Source organism: Schistocerca nitens, chromosome 4 (assembly GCF_023898315.1).
Source record: "Schistocerca nitens isolate TAMUIC-IGC-003100 chromosome 4, iqSchNite1.1, whole genome shotgun sequence".
Taxonomy (NCBI): domain Eukaryota; kingdom Metazoa; phylum Arthropoda; class Insecta; order Orthoptera; family Acrididae; genus Schistocerca; species Schistocerca nitens.
In genome coordinates, this window is record NC_064617.1 from 921,849,306 (window position 1) to 921,876,209 (window position 26,904).

General features: G+C 41.4%; 1 protein-coding gene across 1 annotated transcript in view; it reads left to right on the forward strand.

The window, feature by feature from the left end:
- The first annotated feature begins 2,983 nt into the window (after positions 1 to 2,983).
- Positions 2,984 to 26,904, forward strand: part of LOC126252338 (aminopeptidase N-like) — a 29,910-nt gene continuing 5,989 nt past the window's right edge. Inside the window, exons 1-11 of the mRNA XM_049953225.1 lie at positions 2,984 to 3,072; positions 4,909 to 5,052; positions 7,220 to 7,415; positions 10,234 to 10,340; positions 13,453 to 13,605; positions 16,404 to 16,706; positions 20,216 to 20,399; positions 20,491 to 20,644; positions 21,649 to 21,730; positions 22,797 to 22,977; positions 23,072 to 23,246. Of these exons, the coding sequence (XP_049809182.1) occupies positions 4,919 to 5,052; positions 7,220 to 7,415; positions 10,234 to 10,340; positions 13,453 to 13,605; positions 16,404 to 16,706; positions 20,216 to 20,399; positions 20,491 to 20,644; positions 21,649 to 21,730; positions 22,797 to 22,977; positions 23,072 to 23,246 (1,669 nt within the window). The 5' untranslated portion in view covers positions 2,984 to 3,072; positions 4,909 to 4,918. The remainder of the gene's footprint in view (positions 3,073 to 4,908; positions 5,053 to 7,219; positions 7,416 to 10,233; positions 10,341 to 13,452; positions 13,606 to 16,403; positions 16,707 to 20,215; positions 20,400 to 20,490; positions 20,645 to 21,648; positions 21,731 to 22,796; positions 22,978 to 23,071; positions 23,247 to 26,904) is intronic.

Here is a 26,904-nt window from a genome sequence, read left to right on the forward strand (position 1 = left end):
TATTGTTTGAGTTGCTTCTGGTATTGTTTTTTGTGGATCTGTGAAGGGATCCAACTAATAGTAGTCCCACTGGGATGAACAGGCCAATTATTCCGCCGAGTTGTTAAACATATTTTTTTAAAAACTGTGTTCGAGAATTACATTGGCCATCCAATGGGCTGTTCATTAGCCCTAGCCGTACAGGGAGATGGCTGTCATGTAGCGGATACTGTGAACTGTTGATGAATGCCCTACATTCATAAAATGCAGTTTTCGTATTTACTGAAACTTTTGAATGAGCAGTCAATCTTAACGCTGGCCAAGTACTGGATTTGTGGGGGCAACATGTTGTAATTACCTTGGATTAATCTTGTGTTTAAATATTACCCTCTTGTTTAAATGTTAGTCTGTAAATATAATAGTTTTGTTACAGTCATCTTGGTTATTTCTTGGTCTTAACTGTTATAACATTTTTAAAATTTTTATCATTTAAAAAAAGAAACGAATTTGCACAAGGTTAAAGTGGCGAATTATTCTTGTGTTTTGCGTGGTTACTTTCTAAGTTGATCTAACACTAATACCAGGTTGACAGTTTTCCTGTCCCAGGTACTGGTTGTCCGACTGGCCAACATGTTTTACTGGTGTGCCTCACCAGTCGCCCAACTTGACGATGGGAGTGGAAGGGGTCACGTTTGTGGGCAGAGGTCGATACTAGGACCTCATTGGGACCGTCATTCCCTGCCGAGTTGTGGTTGTGGGCCGTCGGTCGTTTAAGTTCTTACGCTTATTGCGAATCTCTGTCCCAGGGATCTTCCTAATTTTCCGTTTCTCGTTAAATTTGTACTTGCCTGCCTTGCCCTCTCGGAATCAAGCCTCAGAATTGTGCTAATGGGAAGGTTTCAAGCTGGGAAGGTTTCAAGCAACTAGAGAGTTACTAAATTTAAACATGTTAAACTCTATTGCAAGTTTAGTTCACGACGGACACATGTATGTAAATTTGGTTTTGTTTTTAGTTTTTCTAAAGGGGACATTTCTAAGCCTTTCTCGGCTTTGTATTGACAACCTTCTTTTAATGATTGAAAACTTCAAGACAATTTCTAAGCATTCTGTCTCTTGGTAATTATTGATTTTAATCTTGTTGTAAACTTTTTAAAGTAAACTCTAAGCCTTCTGGCCCTCTGTGATTATTGGTTGTTGTTAACCGGCTTTTCGCTTCATTCTATTGTAAAGGAAAACTTTAAAGGTTTTCACGACATAGATCTAGATGTTGTCAACCACAAGTGGTGTTGAACAAGAGGCTTGATCCATCCATGAATTTCTGGGGCCACCAATGAAAGAACATTTCACTCATATTGGTGTTGGGAACAAAGTAAGTAACCAGATATAATCGATCTTCAACAGGAAAAAATTATCAGCTTATGAATCACAAAAAGTAATCTCTATTTCTGGACAATGTTGAAAATAAATAATGAGTAAAAACAAATGACACAAATAACAAATTTGTGTTATACATTTCAAATAGTCGTATTTTTAAGGTGCACTTCGAATATCAACCACCAAAATAAGATAATTAACTCGTATGTAGGCTCCAAATCAGGAACTGCAGGATTTCTGTTCTTCAAGGGTGGAGTGCAAGTGAAAACTGAATTAGAACGTTCAGTATGATTCGCTTTTATTCATTACAACTTTTGTCCTACTACGAATCAGGCTGCTCATTTATGCCCATCCATGCAAGCCTTAACGAAGTCGCTGGCCTCAGCTTAGGTGTTAAAGTGGAATGTAGCTCCTTTCCTCTTAAAATGATCATAATCATTGAATGATTTGGTTCTGACAGGGAATTAATGCTGTTTTCGTTACCACTCACGGGAAATTCTTATACCAGTTTATGAGTGGCTGAAAATACTCGTGACAGTTATTACATCAATCACTGCTTCTATCATAACAGAGTTCAAAGTTAGAAAAGGGTAGTATTACTTAATCGAAACATTTAATTTATAAGACCACATTCTAAGTATCATCTCAACAGAAACACTAGAATAAACAATCAGATAATGGATTCAAACTGAATGTTGTGTCATGTTCAGAGCATACGTGGAACAGCTATTTGATCAATAAATTTATTGTAATATTCTGGCTATCGACAATTGTTATCCGATACATTTTCTAATCTTGGAATAAGATTTAGTTCTTTACTCCCGTACCATGATTATGAACACTCTTTCTTCCAAGTATTCAAGTTTCACGTTGCATTGAGGATTTTTAAAACTAAACGGCGAAACAGATCACCCGCTGCTAATGGCAGGTCGCCTATCTAACGGCTTTCAGCAACAAAATCAATTTGATTTTTGAGTATCTTGAGAAATTATTTTTGTAATTACAACTGAGTTTAAAATTTTAAAGTGCTACCGTGTATTCATTAATAGGTATAATCTTACATTTATCTTATAACACAATAAGTCAAGTGTTACAGTTAGAAACTGCGTATACGTCTTGCATCAGCGTAATTTATTGTGTTAAATCTTCATATGTTTGAAACTGGATTATACTTGGGAGTTTACTCGTAGTCTTAATAACATCTTGGGATGTTGCAAATCTTTGTCATTTACGCGAAGAAATTAGAAGCTATGAGACATGTAATGCAGGCGACCTGGTTTGTGTACAAACCAAACCATCCGTAATTTAGGTTATTCCACGATTCCACTGAATCTCTGCACAATGTTCCGGGGACAGAGTGAACAAAATCACCACCCTTCCGTTCCGGGGGAACGATCTCACAGTGAAAGTCTCCAGAACTTTCTGAGGAAACCTTGCCTCTCGAATGTCATCCCGCCATTAGAGATCTTGATAGCGAATCTCACGCAACATATCCATACGGTCAGACAGACAGACAGATGTTACTTATCACTGGTGTTGCAACCGGATGAGATACGGCGCATCTCAAGGTCTGCACAAGAAGTTCACATTTCGCCCAGATATATAAGTTGCTCTGACCGACAGGTCATCAGTGCCTTACTGACACAACCTGCAGTGCTGTATGCGCTTCGCGGTGCCGACCAACTTTGTCTGAATCGTCAGATCTGTCTTCACAAACAGGTCAGTCAGTTACACCCTACTGTTATGACAACGATGGTTATTAACTACTGTATACCACAGACTGTGGGATCTGTTATGCAGTATTTAGAAAAGTAGAATAATAGGCACATTAAGAACGTTTTAGAGACTTGTGTACATCAGAAAAATATCTTCTTTTAATGATAATTCTGATTATCAGTAGCATGCCGATTGACCGTATATCTACACTTGCTGACCTCAACAGAATAAACTATCATGATTTTATATTGACACAAAAATTGTAAATGTATAGGCCTCTGCTTTCACAGACAGTAAGCATAAACGTTTTCTGGGTATGATGTCACGTCATATTTTGACGTAACTGCCACTAAATATAAGCGACATTTCGACCATAGTTGGGCCAACCTTCCTCTGGTTGTAACTGTGCAATGTGTTCTCAACGGTCTACCTACATTTCGTCATGACTCCTCCACTGAACACGACATTACATTTAAAAAGAAGTGAAGATACGATTGATTTCCTATAGCGGAAGGACTGAAAAAGTTCGTTAGAGTGCTTTGTCGTGATGGAAGGAGCGGCGGATTGCTGTTGTCCCTTGTGGCATTCAGTATGAGCTATGCTTCTCACTGGCAGTAATTTTACCCCATTATACAGTACAGTGCCTAGAAAAAGTTATGTTAGTAAAACATGTGACTGAGGCTACAAATTTAGAAATAACTGGTGACTAAGAAATACAGTTATTATCCGCAGCATATTTCACTGTAATATGGATTTTCGCGGAATTTTTATTTAATGGCAGTGAAAATATAAACGAACCAGTGCTCAAATTACAGCACGGTAACATTGAGTGAATAATGTGATGACACTGAATAAACAGAAGAAAACTGATGTATCACACTGAAGGCAGTTGTGCACAGATAGCCAGCATGATGACTTCGTCTACTTATCGGTTTGCAGTTGGCAACAAAAGATTCAATGAGTTGGTAGGTCTAGCAACCCCTGTGACATTTCACATGTATTCTCTTGTTGATTTTTAAATTTATTCAAAGATTTCAAATATTCTCTTGCTTTGTTCAGAATTACACATATTACACTTTTATTCTAATTGTTTCGCATCTACTTGCTTTAATACACCTGTTTCGTAATGCTTCTACAGCGACCTTAGAAAGATGGAAACAGCAATATCGTGTACTGTGAATGGACATGAATGCTTCAGAAACGATGCACCACATAACACATACTGCCAGCAGATATGCGATACGGAAACAGCATTAGATCTTCATGACTTACAAGTCAAAGTATCACCCTACATCAGTATGAGAGAACAGAGAATATTAAAACCGCTTGTGGAGATCTTGAATAACGCATTATCACATATCAGAATCTCAGTAGGTATCTGGAAACATGTAATCTTCATTAAGGTCCTATGTGGCCGGTTATGTGTTACCCCTGCAGCATAATATTATGTTCTGTAAGTGATTCTGAAATAAAAGGAAGAGTGCGAGGACTAAACGTGTTTCTCCCTAAAAATTTACTCCTCTGTAACGGCATCCTTAAAGCAGTCAGGTGTCACATTTCTGTCCCAGGAAAGGTCCACCATCAATCGTGGGTTGTGGTCTGACTCTGCGAAACTGTGGAGAGATTGAGACTTCGTATCAGAGCAGTGATCAGCCTCGCGGTGTTCAGGTAGCATATGACACCACTTTTCCTTTCCATTACAAAAACCTGTCAATTTCTTCCACAACCAGTATTGTAAACAGTGCCAGCAACCTCAGGCACTGGGTGTACAAACATTTTCAGTTTGTCGTTAGCAGCTCTTCCATTATTTGATTCCCATTGTGAGACTTTTATCTCCAGGTGCTCCGGCATGAGGAGTGTGTGGTATTTGGTGGTCCTGGCGCTGCTGGTGACGGTGGTCCATGGACAAGATGACCGCCTGCCGGGGGAAAGCCGACCCAGATACCAGAGGGTCGGCATCACAGTCTATCGGGAGAACGAGGGGTGAGTCACCCACTGCTTGTCTCGCTACTAGCCGAAGCCACAGGTATCCTGTGGCACAGCAGGAGCTGATTGATACTCAGTTTGTTCCATATGTAACTCCTGTCTTCCTCAGTAAAGAAACCTTTTTTTCTGGAATTGTATTTTACCTGGCATAACTTGAACAAATATCATTTACTATGCATCAACAGCTACATTAAAAGTAAAAGAATTTTCTGAATAATTGGCTTTGCTGCTAGATATGTCACCAAATTTCATCTCACTCAAATAGTGTATGAATAGCATAGCACTGCGAAGTGCGCCAACAGTGCCATGCTTACCTATCAGTACTGTACGAAATACAGGGTGTCCCAAAAAGAATGACCCGATTTTAATAGAATTATGTATTAGGAAGAAGGGCTTAACGCCAACAAATTGCATACTGAATTACTCAGAAAAGACAGAAGTTTATAAAAATCCATCATAAATGTTCAATATGTCCTCCACTGGCTGCATCGACGACATCTAGCCGGTAGCCGAATTCATCCCAAACTGAGCGTAAGGTGTCTTCTGTCACTGAAGCCACAGCATTTGATATTCTGGTTTTTAGTTCATCAATGTCATGAGGTAAGGGAGGAACGTAAACACATTGTTATCATATACTCATAGGAAGAAATCACATGGTGTCAGGTCTGGGAACCTAGGAGGCTAACAGTGTAAAGCATGGTTCAAAAATGGCTCTGAGCACTATGGGACTTAACTTCTAAGGTCATCAGTCCCCTAGAACTTAGGACTACTTAAACCTAACTAACCTAAGGACATCACACACATCCTTGCCCGAGGCAGGATTCGAACCTGCGACCGTAGCGGTCGCGCGGCTCCAGACTGTAGCGCCTAGAACCGCTCAGCCACCCCGGCCGGCATAAAGCATGGTCTTGCAATCCTGTATGCCCTGCCCAACATTCAGGCGCTTTGGCATTGAGAAAACTGCGCACGTTGTTGTGCCAGTGTGGTGGTGCTCCATCTTGCTGATAGATGAAATTGTCAGAGTCAAGTTGTGGGAATAACCACTTCTGTAGCATTGCAAGATATGATTGTCCTGTTATGGTTTCTTCCTCAAGAAAGTAAGGTCCATAAACCTTGCTTTGCGAAACAGCACAAAAAACATTCACTTTTGGTGAATCACATTCGTGTTCAATTGTTTCATGAGGATTTTCGAGCCCACATATATGAGCATAATGACGGTGAACCTCACTGCGAATATGGAAAGTTGCCTCATCGCTGAATGTCAACTGTCACATAAAAGTGTCATCTGCTATGTCCTCTAAAATAGGATTTCTAAAGTCCACTTGCTTCACTTTGTCAGTATCTCGAAGAGCTTGTACCAGTTGTAATCGGTATGGTTTGAGGGGTAAACGACGCCATAACACAGGCCACACTGTCATACGCGGTTATGCAAGTTCTCGGCTAGCACGATGGGTAGACTTGCGGAGGCTACGCTCATATGCTCGTCAGCTTTGTTCCACTGTTTGTTCAGGAACGCTTGGCCGGCCAGAACTCTTGCCTTTACAGAGGCACCCTGTTTCTTCAAACTGTTTGTACCACCGTCGAATGTTCTTTGGTGATGGTGGTTTAGTATGCAATCGAATATGAAAGGCCCGCTGCACTGCGATCACTGATTGAGTGTGACTAAATTCAGTAACACAATACGCCTTCTGTTGCACGGACACCATATTGCGCGAGACTGGCTGCACCGCTCGCAGCGACATCTAGCGGATTTTTTCTGAAACTCTAGACCATGGCGATTACATCTAGCGCTGATTCAGTTACCTAGTGACACTTGTCTCGTTATTATTACAAGTTAAAATCGGGTCATTCTTTTTGGGACACCCTGTATAAAAACTCTTACCTCATTTCATCAAGTTTTAAAGTTTGGTATACATAAAGGTAAAAGTTGAAGGGTTGAATTATGGGTGAGAGGAAGGTAGAGGAAAATAAGATAAATCGTGAAAAGATTGGAAAAGGAAGGCAGAACACGGCCGAATTAATGACGAAACGAATTAATGTCGGAATGAGGGTAAGTGATGGAAAGAGACGAGGGAAGTCAGCTGTCTGTTGTGCACCTGGCAGCAAACGATGTCCGTTGCTGTACATTCGCCACTCACTGCCGTTGTGTTGGCTGCCCTGGCAGGGAGCGCAGCTTCACCTTCGAGGGCCAGACGAGCGTGATGGTAGAGGTGGTGCGTGACACGGCGCAGCTGGTGCTGCACGCCGCAGTCAACGTCTCCTCCCTCGCAGTTCGGTACAAAGGGGGCGATGTCATCGGTTCCAGCTACGAGCAGCCTCAAGACGGCAGAGACTTCTTGGTCGTGTCACTCCAAGAGCAGGTGAGACACCATAGAGTTTCTGTAGCAGAGATGATCATATTCTGTGTCAAAAGTAATTGTTGGTAGCCACATATCTGAAATGCTATGAAAGAAGTGAGACCTCACACAAGGAGGTAGTATGTGTCATCATTTAATAGTGGAAATACAACTGAACCTTGAGGAACTTATACTGTGAAATAGAAAATTCTCTTATTTCAATTAAAAAATATTCTGCACTTTAAGCGCGATATAAGTCGGTGAATATTATTTCCTCCGTTTTTCTTCAGGAAAATATCGACTGAAAATACACATTTAATTGCTTTTCATACTGTATAAACTTTGACTCCTTCTGGATTAGATGTTACTGCTTTTTACTCTTTGCTCTCTTAAATTTTTAATGGCACTTATCCATATTATGTTGTTTATCATATGTTATTGAAGTTCCCATTGGAAAATCTAAAAATACCTGTAGAATAAGAAGTTTCCCAATTTGCCTTAGCGTCTGACATAGCAAATTTGGGCTAACATAAACGAAGACAGGACAGAGTACCTCATTATGATGTGTGGTCATTGTCAGACTGCTGATCATCTACAATCACTGCAGGTTGGGGATCAGTCCTACAAGAGAGTGCAAGAATTCCAATACCTAGGGGCACTTTTCACTGAGAATTCGTCATGTGAAGCAGAGATCAATGCCAGAACACAAGCAGGAGACTGATCTTACCGCAGCCTAGCACAACTGCTTCGGTCCAGATATCTCTCCAGACAGTTCAAGATTCGACTGTACAAAACCCTGATCCAGCCTGTTGTTCTATATGGCTGTGAGACACGGAGTATCCGGAAACAGGACTTCCATAAGCTCCTTGTTTTTGAGAGAAAAGTGCTTTGGAAGATCTTCAGTCTTGTTCTGGATGCAGATACAGGGGAATGGAGGATCAGATACAACCAAGAGCTTGAGGAACTATACCAGCAGCCCAACATAGCAGGAACTGTCAAAGCCAAACAAATGCAGTGGGCCAGCCGTGTGGCCTGGATGGAGGATCACAGATGGCCTCGGAAGCTCCTGGATTTCACACCTACAGGAAAGAGACCGCCAGGGAGACCCAAGAAGCGTTGGAGGGAAGGACTCCATGAAGATTTAAACCAAGTGTCAATAGATGTGAACGGATGGCGGATAGCAGCAACGGACAAAATACAGCGGAAGAGGAAACTTGTGGATGCGTGTGGTCCACTGGGCCTGATCACGTAGTAGTAGTAGTAGTAGTAGTAGTAGTAGTAGTAGTCTGACACATAGTTTAAAGAATAATTGTTTTTGGTTAAAGGGTTTGGGGACATGAAAAGTGAGCTGATAAGTGACCAGAAATGGAGCGATTATGATTGTAATGTTGCGGTTTGCATACTCCACAAATCAAGTCGCCGCTGTCAGATCAGTGCTAACGGGATGAAGAGTCTGAGAGCTGTGCCGCTGAGGTAGCTTCATACTCGTCGACTCGTTCTCTCTTACTCAAGCACGGAGGAGCGTAAGGCTGGTCGTGACTTATTGTTAGCACAGAAGATGAGTACACAATCTTGCTGCTTAAAATTAGCACTGAAGAACATAAACGACCGACTGTTTGGATCAGACTGCCTTAAATGCAGCTGTACATTGTGAGACTGGAGGGGGTATGACTAAAATTAACTGATGCAAAGTACACAATTGCAGACGTGTTCCAGTAGAGGAGGAGTGATATCTGGAAGATGTTTCATGCTACAATCCACGCTTCAGACGAAAAACATACAAGTTTGTCTAATGCAAACAAAATGGCTCTATTTTTGACTCCACCTCCACCATGAGAAAACTTGTGCTGTGTCAAACGGCAAGTGGGCTCAAAGCAATGTCACTCTTATAGCCCTGAGACAAAAAAGCGCGCTATCTCTGTATTCATTTGCTCGTGACAAATTGCGTTTGTGGCCTAAGGCCGAGTTATGAAGCTTATCATTAATTTCCTTAATTTCTTTTAATAAATGACGGCAATTTTGTGGCTGCACTTAATCGTTATGTAATGTTTTCTGGAAGTTTGGTTTAAGACTCGTTACAATCTCGAAAGTCTGCATATGTCAATGTAATCGTTAAAAATTCTTTGATAGCTGTTAATTATTAAGTTTACAGCAGTGTTCGAAAAAGCTTTATCTATATAAGTGTTTGTGTAAACAGAACAATATTTACTGCTAACCGAACGGTTATTATACTGGTATGTAACAATTGTCATGCCCAATGGCTGCTTTTGGCATTTAAGGCAAGACTGACGTTTTGTGACATTTCAACTTGGTCTTGAGAATGCTTAAAACGCCGAAATCATGACTGTGTGCAATAAACGAATAGTAATTTACAGTTTAGTGGCGGAAACTTCCTTCAAAACGGTTTTGTATGTAGCGGGAATGCTGCGAGTCCGACGTTATATCTGCCATCTCGTGTACTTACTCTTCATGGTGAGCGAATCGAGTGAACTTGTGCCCAGCAGCAGACTCAGATGATGTGTGGGCTGTGGCAGAGGTCACGAGTCTGGTCTACGGACACACGGGGACAGCGAGTTCCGAGATGACTTCACAGGACACGCTGACGAGTTTAAAGCGAGTTTCTAATTTCTAATAGCTGAGTTAATTCGTTACTAAATGATGGGAATAAACATATTTCGGTCGTTCACTAAGAGAACAGACTAGCTAGTGGAAGTGATTTGTGAAGTTAGATGTCATCAAATTCTTTCTGTCACAATTTTCAAGTTGAACTAACCTCTATCCTCAGTACCTAACAAAGTGTACCATGGGCTCTTCATGGGTCATTCACGTCTTTATGTTGCAGGTGGCAGAGGGCAGCCTTTTGGTGCTCGACATCGACTTCAGTGCCAACATCGGCAACAGGGAGCCCGGCTTCTCTCGCTATGACTATCAAGGGCGGCACGGGCAAGCGTGAGTATCGTACAGGTCACTGTGCTGTCAGCATCAGACACACATTGGGAGACACTGCTCTTGATCCTCGAAACTGCAATAACGTCCAACTCTACTTGTCAGCTACAAAACATCCTCATGTAAGCTATTATCTAACACAAGCCAAATGCATTATTTCGATGCTTGTTGGATGTGTAAACATTTGGCTAATGTAAATGAGGAATAATGGAACACATGTCTATCTTGGAGAGAGGGCACTAGCAGCTACGTCACCTATTGCCATTATTTTAATTGAGTAACAGCTTACTAGCTGGTGACAACTAGTAGAAATCAGTGATGACTAACAAAATGTTACATGTATTCTCATATATACAGCATCCTTACAAATTTCAGCTGCATGTAAAGTGATATGGTAACTCCAGTGCACACTTTTGAAAGGTATATTTGCGCCAGTCACAACTTTCTTAAGAGGTGAAGGATAGATTCAGTGCATACTGTAGTGCTCGCAGAATCAAAATATCTACTTTATATACCGTTCTGCATCTTTTGTTCCACCTTCTGTCAAAATTTGTCATAGTCCTGGCTGTTAATGTACAATTCTTAAAGGAAAGTTTTCTAGTCATCTTTGTTCCGACCAATTCCTTCAAACGATTTTATTTTTTGCTCTTATCTAAACATTTTAAACTACTTTGTATTCTAAGATGTTCATGATTGTCACTGATTATTAGCATGCTTTAGCTGAGAAGAGTTATTGAGACTACCATTTCATTTGAAGTGTAATAATGATGGGTCGGGTTGATATAGTGCGTGAAATGAAATTAATACTTACTGACAGATTTAAGGCCAAATACTTTTCTCTTATCGTAAAAAGTCAGGAGTCGACATAAAGTTAGACGTTGGCTTAGCGTCCCTTTGTTGTCTTACTGGCAACAACAGGAGGCTACTTTCCCGCTAGTATGATGGTGGGTGGGTGAGTGGCGGGGGGGGGGGGGCGGGGGGGAAGAAGGGCAAGGGGAAGGGCAAGGGGAGATGCATTCGTACTATCCGCAAACATGTGTTGTCGGTTCAGTCAACACTTCATACTCTTGTCAAAAGGGTAAGGAAATATCTCGGCCGGCCGAAGTGGCCGTGCGGTTAAAGGCGCTGCAGTCTGGAACCGCAGGACCGCTACGGTCGCAGGTTCGAATCCTGCCTCGGGCATGGATGTTTGTGATGTCCTTAGGTTAGTTAGGTTTAACTAGTTCTAAGTTCTAGGGGACTAATGACCTCAGCAGTTGAGTCCCATAGTGCTCAGAGCCATTTGAACCATTTTTTTTTTAAATATCTCGCCTTGAATCTATTCTCAGATTTACGGATATTACATATCCTGATTCGGCCATAAAGCGACACAGATTTTTGTTATGAAATTATATGTTCAAATATAGTAGTTCACTACTGACGTTACTTGGTGCTTGTAACTCATAAACCAATGAAACCGTACAGACACGACTCGTAAAATGCTGCAGACATTTTTTAAAAGGTAGAAATTTCTTCTCATTGTTTATTCAGCAATAGAAACTGTTCACTGTATGATGATTGCACTTTGTTCTTTTCAATACGACGTTCAATAGTGCGAATTTGTTATTTAAGTCAAGAAACAAATTTGAAACTTCCTGGCAGATTAAAACTGTGTGCCGGACCGAGACTCGAACTCGGAAACTTTGCCTTTCGCGGGCAAGTGCTCTACCAACTGAGCTACCCAAGCACGACTCACGCCCAGTTCTCACAGCTTTACTTCTGCCAGTACCTCGTCTCCCACCTTCCAAACTTTACACAAGCTCTCCTGCGAACCTTGCAGAACTAGCCCTCTTGAAAGAAAGGATATAGCGGAGACATGGCTTAGCCACAGCCTGGGGGATGTTTCCAGAATGAGATTTTCACTCTGCAGCGGAGTGTGCGCTGATATGAAACAAATTTGTTTCCGAATTTGGGTACAATGTTTTAGTACAGCACATTTTTGTTATGCAGGATCTCTGACTGAATACAGTTACATCCTTTTGTTTTTATTTGTAGTTAATATCAGACAGTCTCTGAAGTTACTCATACCATTTACACTTACTGAGCATTCTTTGCACATTTAACGACACTATGACTACATTACTACTGTACATAGTTATCTTTTTCAGCAATGTTGATGCCACCATTTATGTTTACCTTTTTGGTCATTCAAATGCTGTCATTCACCTCTCACTTTTGGATTTGCCTTTCACATATCACGTTTTAAGACTTATTACATACCATCTACATTCTGATACGTTGCGGTTGATGTTACATTACGATGAATTACATTTACTTTTCCCTGAGATTTATAAACTTTATTAAAATGCATTATAGTACGAATCTACAGAGACTGCAACTCATAGTATGTGCCCCATTGTTGTTTCATTTATTCGAAACACTAGCACCGAAACCACATTATTCAGTATAACAGCAACGTATAAAGTTATCTTTCCTTTCGCATTATTCACTGTAGTCTTTATGGGCATTAAAACAGCTTTATCAGGGAAGAAGGAGGAAAGAGTAAAATGTCAATGGAAAGGTTAAAAACGATACACTGCAGAGAATTTTTATCCGTCTCTGCATAGCCCATTAGCAGATACTACCTCTGTCAAATTTCTATTTGTTTCACCATGATCATGATACCATTGGATTGGAATTTCCTTCTATTGAAATATGAGTACCGACTGTCGAAAACTGAACTATACGTTTTGTACAAAGGACATTTCCTACTCATGCTAAACAGTTGATTGTGTTCCCAGCCTACATTGTAAATCGTGTAATGTAGGGTTTTCATTTTTTTAATTTTCTGATTCATTTTTCTTATAGTTCCACGTAAAGCGACTAACTTCAATTTTCATTCATCTTTTGTAGCTGTTGAAACACGTCTTCTGCAAGGGTTAGTCAGATTGTTTCCAGAAAACTTACACCTGGTGTTACGGTTAAGTAAATTCACTCTGTCTGTATGATCATGATGGTCCCCACCCCCGCCCTTACGTTGTTGGTAAATTGGTTCTACTGTACGATGACATGAGTAAAATAATACGCAGCGCCTCAGCTACAACGTAACTGCCAAGCTATGCTCTTCTGTTCACAGGGCCGTATATGCGACGCAGTTCATGCCGAACTACGCGCGGCGAGCACTGCCGTGCTACGACGAACCAGCACTGAAGGCGAACTACCAGCTCAACATGCGGACCAAACCCCACCTGTATTACGATTCCAACACTCCGGACAGAGTCAATGAAAAGTAAGGAAAAATGATTTCCTTTCAGTAGCATATGTGCGCTAAGTAGGTTGAGATTGAGTTGTTGTTGTTGTTGTTGTGGTCTTCAGTGCAGAGACTGGTTTGATACAGCTCTCCATGCTACTCTTTCCTGTGCAAGCTTCTTCATCTCCCAGTACCTACTGCAACCTACATCCTTCTGAATCTGTTTAGTGTGTTCATCTCTTGGTCTCCCTCTACGATTTTTACCCTCCACGCTGCCCTCCAATACTAAATTGGTGATCCCTTGATGCCTCAGAACATGTCCTACAAACCGATCCCTTCTTCTAGTCAAGTTGTGCCACAAACTTCTCTTCTCCCCAATCCTATTCAACACCTCCTCATTAGTTATGTGATCTACCCATGTAATCTTCAGCATTCTTCTGTAGCACCACATTTCGAAAGCTTCTATTCTCTTCTTTTCTGAACTATTTATCGTCTATGTTTCACTTCCATACATGACTACACTCAATACATTTACTTTCAGAAACAACTTCCTGACACTTAAATCTATACTCGATGTTAACAAATTTCTCTTCTTCAGAAACGCCTTCCTTGCCATTGCCAGTCTACATTTTATATCCTCTCTATTTCGACCATCATCAGTTATTCTGCTCCCCAAATATCAAAACTCATTTACTACTTTAAGATAGAGTAAGAAGCACGAATGCAAAATATTTCCCTTCCCAGGAGACCAGTTTCATGGATATTGATGATCGACACTTAAATAAAATAACTGCATGAAAAGAACAGATTTGGAGAACTTGGGTCTTGCGAAACTCAGCTGGCGCTTTTCAACCGTGACATTCTGTGGTCATGGGTCTAGGCATTCATGTTTATGCAATATTTCCTGACTTCCAAAAATTATTTGACTTAGTGACATAATTATTAATAAATATACTATCGTATGGCGTACAAACTAAATTTGTGAAAAATGAGGATTTCATTATAGTGAGGTCACAACATATAATCTTGGATGCAGATCTACTTGCAAGCTTGGGCCATGGATGTGTGTTGGGACCGTCGCTTTTCATGCTGTATGTTAATGACCTTGCAGACAAGAGTTACCTAATACTTTTATGGGTGATACACGTGATACGGATTTCAAAGTGGTGTAAAGGTTGGCATCTTGTTTTAAATGTTCAAAAATGAAAAACTGTGCTCTTTAAACAATCGTAAACACAAAACTCATACAAACACATACCTGTAACAATACACGGTAATTGAAGAGGTCCAGAGTAATTTTAGATTTAGGGCAGTGGACTCGTACAAACCTCTTAATACGATATTTTCCAACATTTTAAATGAACAGTGCAACTGTATAGCGTTATTCTACGATGGAGCTAAACGGGGGACTCCATTGGCTGCCCTGCTGTTATCCCAAGAATCGGTTACCTCAAGACTTCGCTGTCTTCGAAGCCTTGTTAAACGTAATTTTGAGGTCCTTAGAGCTGATGAGATATGTCGTGCTTGCTAAATTCCTCGTCTGTTCTGACTACGTGAGTTCCCTTCTTAGTCTACAACACTTCTACCCAGCAGATAAAGTGGTCCAGGATATGTTGGACGCCCTTCTCCATTTACTGAGGCTTGGGAAGGAGATGCCTTTCTCCTGTGGTCACGTCACTAGGGTATTAAGGGGAACGAACAGGTGGACGCAGGAGCTAAGGAGATGTGTCGCAATCCTCATTTCGTTCACTGTTGCATTCCTCTACGTAGTGTCACCTCGCTGTTGAGATACAGATTCATGCGCAGATGCGAAGAAGATTGGCTGGAAGTGACAAACAATAAACTGCGTCTGGTAAAGCCCACAACTCGGCCGTGGCGTATCTCCTTCGAGTCACCTAAACGGGATGAGGTCCTTCTCACTTGTCTACGAGTGGGACACAGCTCTCATTACTTTTAATTCTGGCGAGAGCACACTCAAACGTATGGTGCTTTGGGCATACAGATCACGATGCGTCACATCTTGAGTGGAGTGTGTTTTAATTGACAGTTTTAGAATGTATGATAATTTTAACGCTATCTTCCATGATAGTGTGAGTGTGGGAGTGATCGTGGACGAGATTGGGAGACAATCATTATAAATTTATTCCCATTGGTTGTTACTTGTTTTATCGCGATTTCTACGTCGAAACACGTAGTTTTGACTAATTTTCATATGGGTGCTGATAACCTCGTCGTTGAGCAACCCAACCCACGAAAACAACACAACAAAAATATGGAAAAAAGAAAATCAAACTAGCTCAGTCGTAGGTAGAGTAGATGGCTTTACCTCATCGGCATGATATTGAGTAAATTTAGTAAGTCTATAACGAAGTTTGTTTACAAAACACTGGTGCGGTTTACGCTATAACGTTCTTCAAGTGTCGAGACCCATCCCAGACAGGGCAAACGTGGGGTACTGAACGCTTACAAGGAAGCACGAATGGTCACGAATTGATTTTACCCATGGGAGAGCCTCACGGATATGTCAAAAAATCTGAACTGTCAGATCTTTAAAGATATCGCAAACTGTTCAATGAAAGGTACATTACAACTCTTACAGGGGGTGTAAGTAGTCGTTCTTCTGAAGCAGCACTCGTGAATGGGATGGGAAGCACTTTCATCAATGGTAAACTGAAAGATACCCTCGGCCAAAGCACTTCACAATGCTTATGAGGGTAGAGATGTTGATGAACACCACTTTTAAACTTCCGGCAGCTGCATAATATCGGTATACCATTGTAAATATGTGTACTGGGAGAATCTCACAAAATGTGACCCGGAGCGCTCGTCATTTGCAGCGTCGACGCTGAGGGTTTCCGCAACTACCACTTCGAACTGACGTGGCCGATCAGCGCCTACCAGCTGTCCTGGGTGCTGCACCACATGGTTGGATTGTACTCGTCGGAGGGCAGCGGTACTATCGTCTGGCAAGTGGACTCCATAAGCGACCAGTTCGGATACGCGAGCCACATGGGACCGCCCTCTATTGCAGCTATGGAGCAGCTGGTGGGAGTGCCCTTCCCAAGTTCCAAGATGGATCATATTGCCGTACCTGGATATATAGAGGAAGGAGTGAGCTGCTTGGGTATCATCACATACACGTAAGGACAACATCAATCTTGTCTAAAGCATCGGCAGCGCATACAATTCTTGTCATTCCTACTATCTTTCAGGGAGACACATTCCTGAGTGGTTTATGTCTGGAAAGATAAATTCCACTGGTTACGACAATACGAATAGCTAATTGACTACAGCTCAGAAAACAATTACTAATTGTTTTTAACAACACTTACAGCTTTGGAAATTATAACTGCCCCCTATTGGTTAGACTACTAAAAATTCATGCATGCACTTCTAGTGAGTAAGGCTAATATTGCATTTAGTATTTAATGTCCCAAGAGAAGATTTTATATTAGTACTTATCTTCATACTGCGTCAAAGTCTAGAGGAAGATTACAGATAGCAAATTCCATCATATTAAGGTTCATACATGCATCATATTAAGGTTCATACATGCTTTAATTTTGATATTTGTATTTCGACAATTTACATTACTGGGTCTGATTACAAGAAGATTTGTTCACAAAAATAAAAAATACAATACAAAAGATATTGTGCATGCGCGGTAAAAGTTCTTACAGATCGCAGCCTGACTGGCCCAACACAGAGAGCTAACAAGAAGTGCGTGCTTTGATGCGCGTTTCAATGTATACGTAGAACAGTATTACTTCCAGAATGATCCAGAAATTTTAGTACATCATATTAGTAATTTGTACAATTTCCACTTTTGGGATAGTGACAAATTTAAGAGAAATTATATCTTTCGCGACTGAAAATTCTTAGAAATATAAAGGAAACAAAAGGTATTTATATAGTTACAATAATAAATTCAGTAACTTTAAGTTTCCCACGTCAAAATGTTTGTATTTAGTTTTTACATCAGGATAGTTTATTTCTGATGATATTCAGCGTGTTTTTGATGATTCTTACAAGGAATCCATTGAGTGCGAAGTTGCAAGAGGCCAATGACGTTTACAGCATTCGACGCCCCACGTATTGTCTGCCATGCAATCACAGCATTGGCCGCTAATGTCAACAGGGGGCTTGAGTAGAGGTATCCAATGGTGAACACAGCATGTGGCTATGGTGCGTAGTTGAAGCAATTAGTCAACGAGTAACTCACAACAGTGCTACAGTGCTAGTGGTGTTGATACAATGCAGAGCAACGGCAACAATGAACAAAGTCAACATTGCACTATATCTACAACAACAGTTACCGAAGTTGACATTTCGTCAGAAAGGAACCGAATTAATTTCGCAGAGTGAGAAAGAAGCGGTAGATGAAGTATTAACGCTTCTGCAAGATGAGTCAGTGGAATGTGTGGTGTCGTGTACGCTCCACTGTGCGGACGGTATCCATGAGGAGTACGATGATCGTGCGGTTAATAATGGAAGCAAGACTAAAGAGAAATCAAGATACGTTCATAGGATCTGTGGAGCTAGAAAAAGCGTTACACAGTGTCAAATCGTCAAGTTATTGGAAATGCTGCTAAAAGTAGTGGCAGACAACGAGGAAAGACGGTTAATATACAATATATACAAGAACCAAGAGGGAACCATAAGACGGTAGTATCAAGAACGAATTGTTCGGATTTAAAAGGATGTAGGACATGGATGTAGTCTTCCGCCCCTACTGTTCACCTACACATCGAAGAAGCAATGATGGAAATAAAAGAAAGACTCAATACTGATATTAAAATTCAAGCTGAAAGGATTTCAGTGATAAGAATCGCTGATGACATTACAGGGATATGCTGAATGAAATGAAAAGACTAATGAGTACAGAATGTGAACGGAGAGTAAATCGAAGGGAGACGAAAGTAATGGGAAGTAGCAGAAATGAGAACAGCGAGATCATCAGGATTGGTGATCACGAAGTGGATAAAGTTAAGGAATTCTTCTATCTAGGCAGCAAAATAACCCATGACAGAAGGAGCGAGGAGGACATAAGAAACAGAGTAGCACTGGAAAAAGGCTTTCCTGGCCAAGAGAAGTCTACTAGTATCAAATACAGGCCTGCATATGAGGAAGAAATTTCTGAGAATATACGTTTGGAGCACAGCATTGCATAGTAGTGAAACATGGGCAGGGGAGAACATCGAAGCAATTGAGACGTGCTGCTGCAGAAGAATGTTGAATGTAAGGTGGACTGATAAGGTATCGAATGAGAAGGTTCTCCGAAGAATCAGCAAGGAAATGAACATATAAGAAAAACAATTATGACAGGAGGGACAGGATGATAGGATATCTTTTAAGACATCAGAGAGTAACTTCGATGGCACTAGAGGGAGCTGTAGAGGGTGCTACTCTGAGAGGAAGGGGTTGGCGCAGGAGAGGAACTCGTGGGAGAGCCGCATCAAACCTGTCAGAAGACTGATGACAAAAACAGTGAAAGTGCATAAGAAAAACTACGGATGTTCAAGGGAAGACAAGGCGCACTTGTTACAAAAAGTGATGAGTGCGCGTTGCAAGACTACTCGATCCAATTTTCAGGATGTGCATCAAAGTGACCTATCTGGCTCTATTTGTTTTACCAGCAAATGAACATAAAAGTACAATAATTTTACATTAGATGTTTTTCATTTAACAGACCTCAAATCGATTCGCGCCTTGCGTCGGCGATGTACATCAGAAGAAGACGACAAAAGGGTACAAAACAAAATAAAGAATGACATAGATTAACAAGGAATGTGAGACAAATATTGTCTCTGTTTTACACAATTATCATGCTTTTGAGAAACAATTACATAATTCAATGAATATTATACACACGTTCATACTCCACTTGTAATAAAAAAAATATATATCGTGCATGTTTTACTGTGATATGCAAATGATCAGCTTTTCAGAGCATTCACACAAGGTTGGCGCCGGTGGCGACACCTACAACGTGCTGACATGAGGAAAGTTTCCAACCGATTTCTCATACACGAACAGCAGTTGACCGGCGTTGCCTGGTGAAACGTTGTTGTGATGCCTCGTGTAAAGAGAAGAAATGCGTACCATCACGTTTCCGGCCGCCTGTTGCAGGTCCTGTACGGGCCTTTCTGGATACAGAGAATGCCCGACTGCTGCCCTGGCCAACACATTCTCCAGATCTCTCACCAACAGAAAACGTCTGGTCAAAGGTGGCCGAGCAACTGGCTCGTCACAATACGCCAGTCACTACTCTTGATGAACTGTGGTATCGTGTTGAAGCTGCATGGGCAGCTGTACCTCTACACGCCATCCAAGCTCTGTTTCACTCAGTGCCCAGGCGTATCAAGTCCGTTATGAAGGCAGAGGTGGTTGCTCTGGGTACTGATTTCTCAGGATCTATGCACCCAAATTGCGTGAAAATGCAATCACATGTCAGTTCTAGTATAATATATTTTTCCAATGAATACCCGTTTATCATCTGCAATTCTTCTTGGTGTAGCAATTTTAATGGCCAGTAGTGTACATAATGATTATTTGATTGTGACTCTCAAATGATAGTAGCGCTGCTTTGTGTTGATTAAACCATCCTGTAGATGTGGTACGTTGCATGATGTTGTGGTGATGTCTGCAGGGAGAGCAGTGTGCTGGTGGACGACGACTACACATCGGAGGCGACCAAGGAGCGAGTGCTGGGCATCATGCAACACGAGGCGGCCCACCAGTGGTTCGGGGGCGTGGTCAGCCCTAGGTGGTGGAACGACCTCTGGCTGATCGAAGGCTTCGCCTCCTACTTCCAGTGGATCGCCGCGGCTCTGGTGAGTTCCGAGCTGTCCTCGTAGCACACGGCCTCCCACTGGCCACCGAGAGAGAGCCAGCGACAGTGTAACGTGCGGCCTGTGTTACCAGGTGCAACCCTCGTGGCAGCTGCGAGAGGTGTTCGTGGTGAACACAGTGCTGCAGGCCGCCATGCCAGCAGACGTCGCCCCCGGTAGCTATCCGCTCTCCAAGAGCCCCAACGTCTCTGTCGAGCAGGCCTTCGACGAGTACTTCGAGGAGAAAGGTGAGATTCAGTACAAGGAAAAACGAATATTGCTACAGCCTTACCAGCTACTATTAGCAATACAAATCAGTCATAATCCATGTGCTGCAAGATTGGTCAGATATAAACTAAATCTTGCATTTTGCAGATATATGAGAGTATGTTATTTTTTGGAGTCTTTCTTACCTTGATCCATTAAGTAGTGTACAGTTTTGTACATTTCATGCTGCAAGTCGTATGTCTATATTCCACAATATTAGTCAGTGAGACACCCTTCTGGTTATGAACAGTGGATCAGTTCTTTTACTCATGAATACTTCAATCTGATTATTAAGGAACAGATTCAATAAGTTCTTAAATATGGCATCGTTATTTTCAGAATCGCCACTTCCTTTTCGACAAACAGCTTACAAAGTTTAATGCACTGTTTTCTACCATCACTGTAATTGGCTGCTGTCGAGGTGGAAGGACTGAATTCAGAGTATGTGTGCTGCATAACTGAAGAATGGATATATACATTCCTTGTTTCAATTGGATGAAATACATACGTAGCAACAATACTTTGAGACGTGTATGATGGTTTCATTTATTCATCTTGCTGCATCTGAAACAGTTTCTCACGGTTCATGGCTGACAAAGTGTTATTTTCTAAAATTATGCATGTAGAAGAAAGCTATACAAAGTTAGCACATACATACTTCTCAAGCTAAGTGTGGATTTTAAATATTCTGGATTCCAAATATTTGTTTCTGGTGTAATAATAGAAAATGCACCTAGCGTCCATGATAAGTTTCTCTCATTGGTAACTGTCACAGCTTCCACTACAAAACGATAGTTGTTATCCGTTTCATTGCAAAAGATCTACCAGTCAGATACTCCTGTGGAAGAATGCTACACTTTCTGCAATTAGGTAACATGACCCCACACTCCAGTCATCCGTTATTAACTCTCCAGTGATGGAAGGTAGACAGACCGTTTACATTTCTGGTCCGTTGCATTTCATCTAATTTGTATCTCTGTTGAAGGTGCATCGATTGTCTGGATGATAGAGAACATCATGGGATCAGAAGCATTCTACAGAGCACTCAACAAGTATCTCACACAGAAGTAAGTACCACACTACAACTGCTTTAACCTTGTCCTCCGTGCAGACGTGTTTAATGGCTGTTTCTGAAAATTATTTGTCAGAACTGAAAATGTAGCCTTTTTCTTGCATACTCCATTAAATAAAGCTTTTAGCTGTTAGCGTTTACTTAATGTCAATAATTCTGAGAAATTTTCTATTGAAACAGTGAAGAGACGTATCTGGAATACTAATAAGCCAAACACAATACAATTTACACAGTCTCCTCTAAAAGACAGTATCACAGTTCAGTTTGTCTCCTATATGTAGGCGCATTTGTAATGATACAAAACACAGTTCATAGGCATGTGGAAGCCACCGCAGAGAATTATTAGAGTGATGGTTATGTTTTCCCAATACCTCAGCTCTGCACACTAGAGCCGTAATAGTACTTTCAATGAATACACGTGATACTGTTCTGTATTGTCAAAAATACATCAAATGATGTTGATAAAGGTGGCCTATCTCACAATAATGGGACATAATTTGGCACTTAGAGAAGTTGAAACAATATTTAAAATTACCCCTGTGAATGCAGACAAAGTGACCAACTTACTTGTGCTAATATTAGTGGTGAAACCAAATACTTGATAGCGCAGAAAGAGGTGGTCATTACACTTTGTCTCACATAGAGCGCAGAAAGAGGTGGTCATTACACTTTCTCTCACATAGAGTCTACCTTAAACGCCCCAATATTTTTGAACCCATCTCTGTCTTTAAAAGTGTGCTCTCAGCCTGCGTCTCACCTATAAGGCGCTACAGTCTGGAACCGCGCGACCGACACGGTCGCAGGTTCAAATCCTGCCTCGGACATGGATGTGTGTGATGTCCTTAGGTTAGTTAGGTTTAAGTAGTTCTAAGTTCTAGGGGACCGATGACCTCAGTAGTTAAGTCCCATAGTGCTCAGAGCCATTTGAACCATTTCACCTACAAGGATAATTAACTCAGTTGGAGTGACCGTTTCAGTTTAGTGTTAAAAAATATTCAAATAAACAGATTTTAGCTTTATTTCATCGTCTGTAGATGACAGAGCTAATGGATTTCCCACAGCAAGAACATGGACGTGTGGGAGGATCTGCTGTTGGCGGCCCTGGACTCAGAGTCACCCGCATCTTCCCTGCCAGAGGGCGGCTCCCTGTCCTCTGTGGTGCAGCCGTGGCTACAGCAGAGCGGCTTCCCGCTCATCTCCGTCTCCAGGAACTACTCGGACGGGTCAGCTGTCATATCACAGGTGCTTTGACTTTCCCACCTCCTACGGAGGTCTACTCAGCTGTCCCTATGGTGGTCCACTGCAGCCTTATATCACCTCCCATGTGCTTTTGCAGTCACCATACCTGTCACAAGTGGACGCCGTGTGGCCAGTGCCCATCAGCTATATGTCCCGCTCTGAGGCCAACTACTCAGCGACTGCCCCACGGCTCTGGCTGCTGGACTCTGAGCTGGTGGTGCCAGCTGTGGCCCAGCCAGATGACTGGCTACTCCTCAACATGAACGTGACTGGTGGGTGTCTCGTACTCTCACCTCATTAATACATTAATACTGTATATGCAATGTGCTAACTTTTGTCAGCATTATCTGAAGATATCAATCTTCATCTTACATTGACAACTCATTGGTTGGTTATACAGAGCACACATTATGGCGATTCTTTGCTGCAATTAATCTCATAAACTGGATGAATCATATTGGTCATGTCCCCCATTGAGGTCATAGCTATGTTTCTCAGAAATGCTATTGCCAAAGTGTTTCCATGCATCCTCCTACAGTTCACTGATATTTTGTTTGCTCTGCTCTTTGACTTAAGCTGTGTCTATAACACATATCTAGCAGAGTTTGTATCATGTTCTGTTATTGGGTTGGGTTGGGTTGGGTTGTTTGGGGGAGGAGACCAGACAGCGAGGTCATCGGTCTCATCGGATTAGGGAAGGACAGGGATGGAAGTCGGCCGTGCCCTTTCAAAGGAACCATCCCGGTAGTTGCCTGGAGCGATTTAGGGAAATCATGGAAAACCTAAATCAGGATGGCCGGACGCGGCATTGAACCGTCGCCCTCCCGAGTGCGAGTCCATGTTCTATTATTGTCAGACTCATAATTAACTTCTGAAACTTCTAATTTGATACAGTTTTGTTGCGAAATGTTTTGTCAAGTATAATTATGTTTACTGTAGGTAAAAATTCATTCTATTGGTGTTCTGTCATACTGAAAGAGTTTTAGGAAATGAGTCCCTCCTCTCTTCATATATGGTTTCTGGAAATATCAGCTTGATCAGAAGTCTGTACTGTGCATATTGCCCACCTTGCCTGCATAAAACCATGTCACTGAAGGTGAGATGGACGTATGTTAACTCCATGAAGAAAGCTTTTCATCTTCATCGTTCGCACCATTACATCAAACACATCGAAGAAAATTTAAAGTTTCGTTCTGCACTGACTATATCGTGATGGTTGCTTCCACAATAGGGTAAATGCCGGAACTAACACAAAAACGGTGAAATCACAGTAGATACGGCGACAGGATCTAAGATATGACAACTGAACGATCATTTTGTGGCCTTAGGAGAAGTGGGAACAGGGTTGTGGATGATGTTTATTAAATACAAACACTAGACGAGAATGTAGCCACCCCTAGGATACTTCACACTTATACTATGCAACAATGCTTCTAGCCTTAGTAATGGCCTCAATTCAGTGGGGAAGTTAAGTCCACAAATTTCTTCTGGTGTAGCGCATCCGAATGAGAACACTTATTGACAATTATGTTACATAGAATATTGTATAGAATTAACACATTGCTGGGTTAATGATCGCTGCATTCCTCCCACTGTTCCAAAACTGTGTCAGGTATTTTGTACGAGATTAAAATGGGGCGATTTAGAAGGCCAGTCGAATTATGGTAGTTTGCCTTAAGTTTTGCGAAACCATCAATGTCTACGTGCAGACCTGTTGGTTTTGACATATTGTAAGGTAGTAGTATCCACAACATATTTATGAGGACGGTTTGATAATTCTGGTTAATTTCCATGAAAAAATGGAACATTTTTGTTGCGTCTTCATAGTATGTAGGCTTGATTACTCCAAGGATTGCATGAAGAATTCCAACAATGAACGGTGTACAGTTCTTGTTGACAGATTCTGAACTGAGCACTGTATCCATTGCAATTGAAACTGTAGAAAATACAGCTCTGGGCTATTGTTAAACATTTTCTTTTGAAGGGTTGGACTGCTACACAAATCAAAACGAATTTCGCGTGGACTCTACACCATCGCTGTAGACCATTTATTCTATGATTCATTAATTTGAACGTGGTGATACAAACAGCAGAGCCGAACGAGCTCTGGTCACTCAAAGGAAACCATTACAAAAATGGTTCAAATGGCTCTGAGCACTATGCGACTTAACTTCTGAGGTCATCAGTCGCCTAGAACTTAGAACTAATTAAACCTAACTAATCTAAGGACATCACACACATCCATGCCCGAGGCAGGATTCGAACCTGCGACCGTAGCGGTCGCTCGGTTCCAGACTGTAGCGCCCAGAACCGCACGGCCACTCCGGCCGGCAAAACCATTACAGAATCCATAATATCGTAATGCAGGACTGTCAAATAAAAATTCGTGAGCTCCCTGCGACTGTAGGCTTCTCATCTAAGCGAACGCATAATGTCCTGCACAGAGACTTGGCTATGGAGAAGCTGTGTACAAAGTGGCTGCCGTGATGCTCACAGTCGACCAAAAAGCATCCGACAGAACATTTCAACACAATGTCTGGCGTTGTTTAATCGCTATCCTCAAGACGTTTTACACAGTTTTGTGACCATTAATCATAGCACACCAGAGTCAAAACGGCAGTGAAAACAACTTCCAAAGGCAAGTGAAAGTGCGCCAAAGAAGGCAAAGAGCAGCTGGTAGGATGGCCACTGCTTTTTTTTTTTTTTTGGGGGGGGGGGGGGGGAGGGGGGGATTTATAGGAAAAATCCTCACTGAAAAACGTATCTGCACCCAATGATGCTTCATTGATGGATCGTCTGAAACTTGCATTGGCTGCGAAGAGACCAATTTCGCAAGCAAAAAGCGCTCTTTCATCAGGCTAATGCACCATCCCACAAATCAGCAATAACAGTGACGAAGTTGAATGAATTGGGCTTTTACTCAGTTTCTCATCCACACTATTCACCAGACGTACCCTAGTAACTTCTTCCTATTCGAAAGCTTGAAACTTGGCCATTCTGGGAAGAAGTTTTCATCAAATGAGCAAGTGATAGTTGCAGTCAACGAATATTTTGCAGAGTTTGAGAAACCCTGTTTTTCGATGGGATGAACAGTTGGAGGATCACTGGATACTTTATCCAGTATATCTCCGAAACAGAGACTATGTCGAGAAGAAAGATGAGTTGTTTACGAAACAAACTTTTTTCCTTCCTTTTTTTACCAGACTTATAAAACCACTGCTGTATCATTACAATATCCTTTTAGTCACCAAGCATATTGTAGCAGCAATCCTGGTACATGCACACTGTTTCTTTTGATATATGTGCCAATGTTATGGTAAGGAAAACACATCTAAAACGTCATGAAATCACCACCAGCCAAAACAAAAACCTCAAGACACCACAGTTAATATGAGAAATGTATACTAATTTATTACATTTATTGAAAAACTGTAAATAACGTATTAATATCTTTGTACTTAGATTTACGTAATTACTTCACCATTTTGGACTGGCTCAAAGTTCTTATCTTCGTTGATCCATTATGGATCGTGGGACGATGGCTGGGATGAACTTCTTGATGTAATAATTTACCAACAGCAGTATGATTTGTAGAAGTTTATTTTGTTTGACAAACTTCTATGTGCTTCCAGTTTCGACATTACTATGACGAGTGGGTCCTGAAGACGGCATCAGTGTAATGCCTAAACTTGTAGCACATAGAAGTTCATAAAATAAAATAAACTTCTACAAATCATACGGCTGTTGGTAAATTATTACATCAAGAAGTGGCTCAAAGTTGTTCCGATGCCCTCCCACATCTGGAACAGCCAGGTAGTGGGACGCTTTCTTGTATTAAAAACCTCTCCGATCATATATTAGCTTCTTCTTAAATTTGTAATTCTTTCTTGTTTTCTTTCCCTCATTTTATATTCCTTTTTTCATTATTGT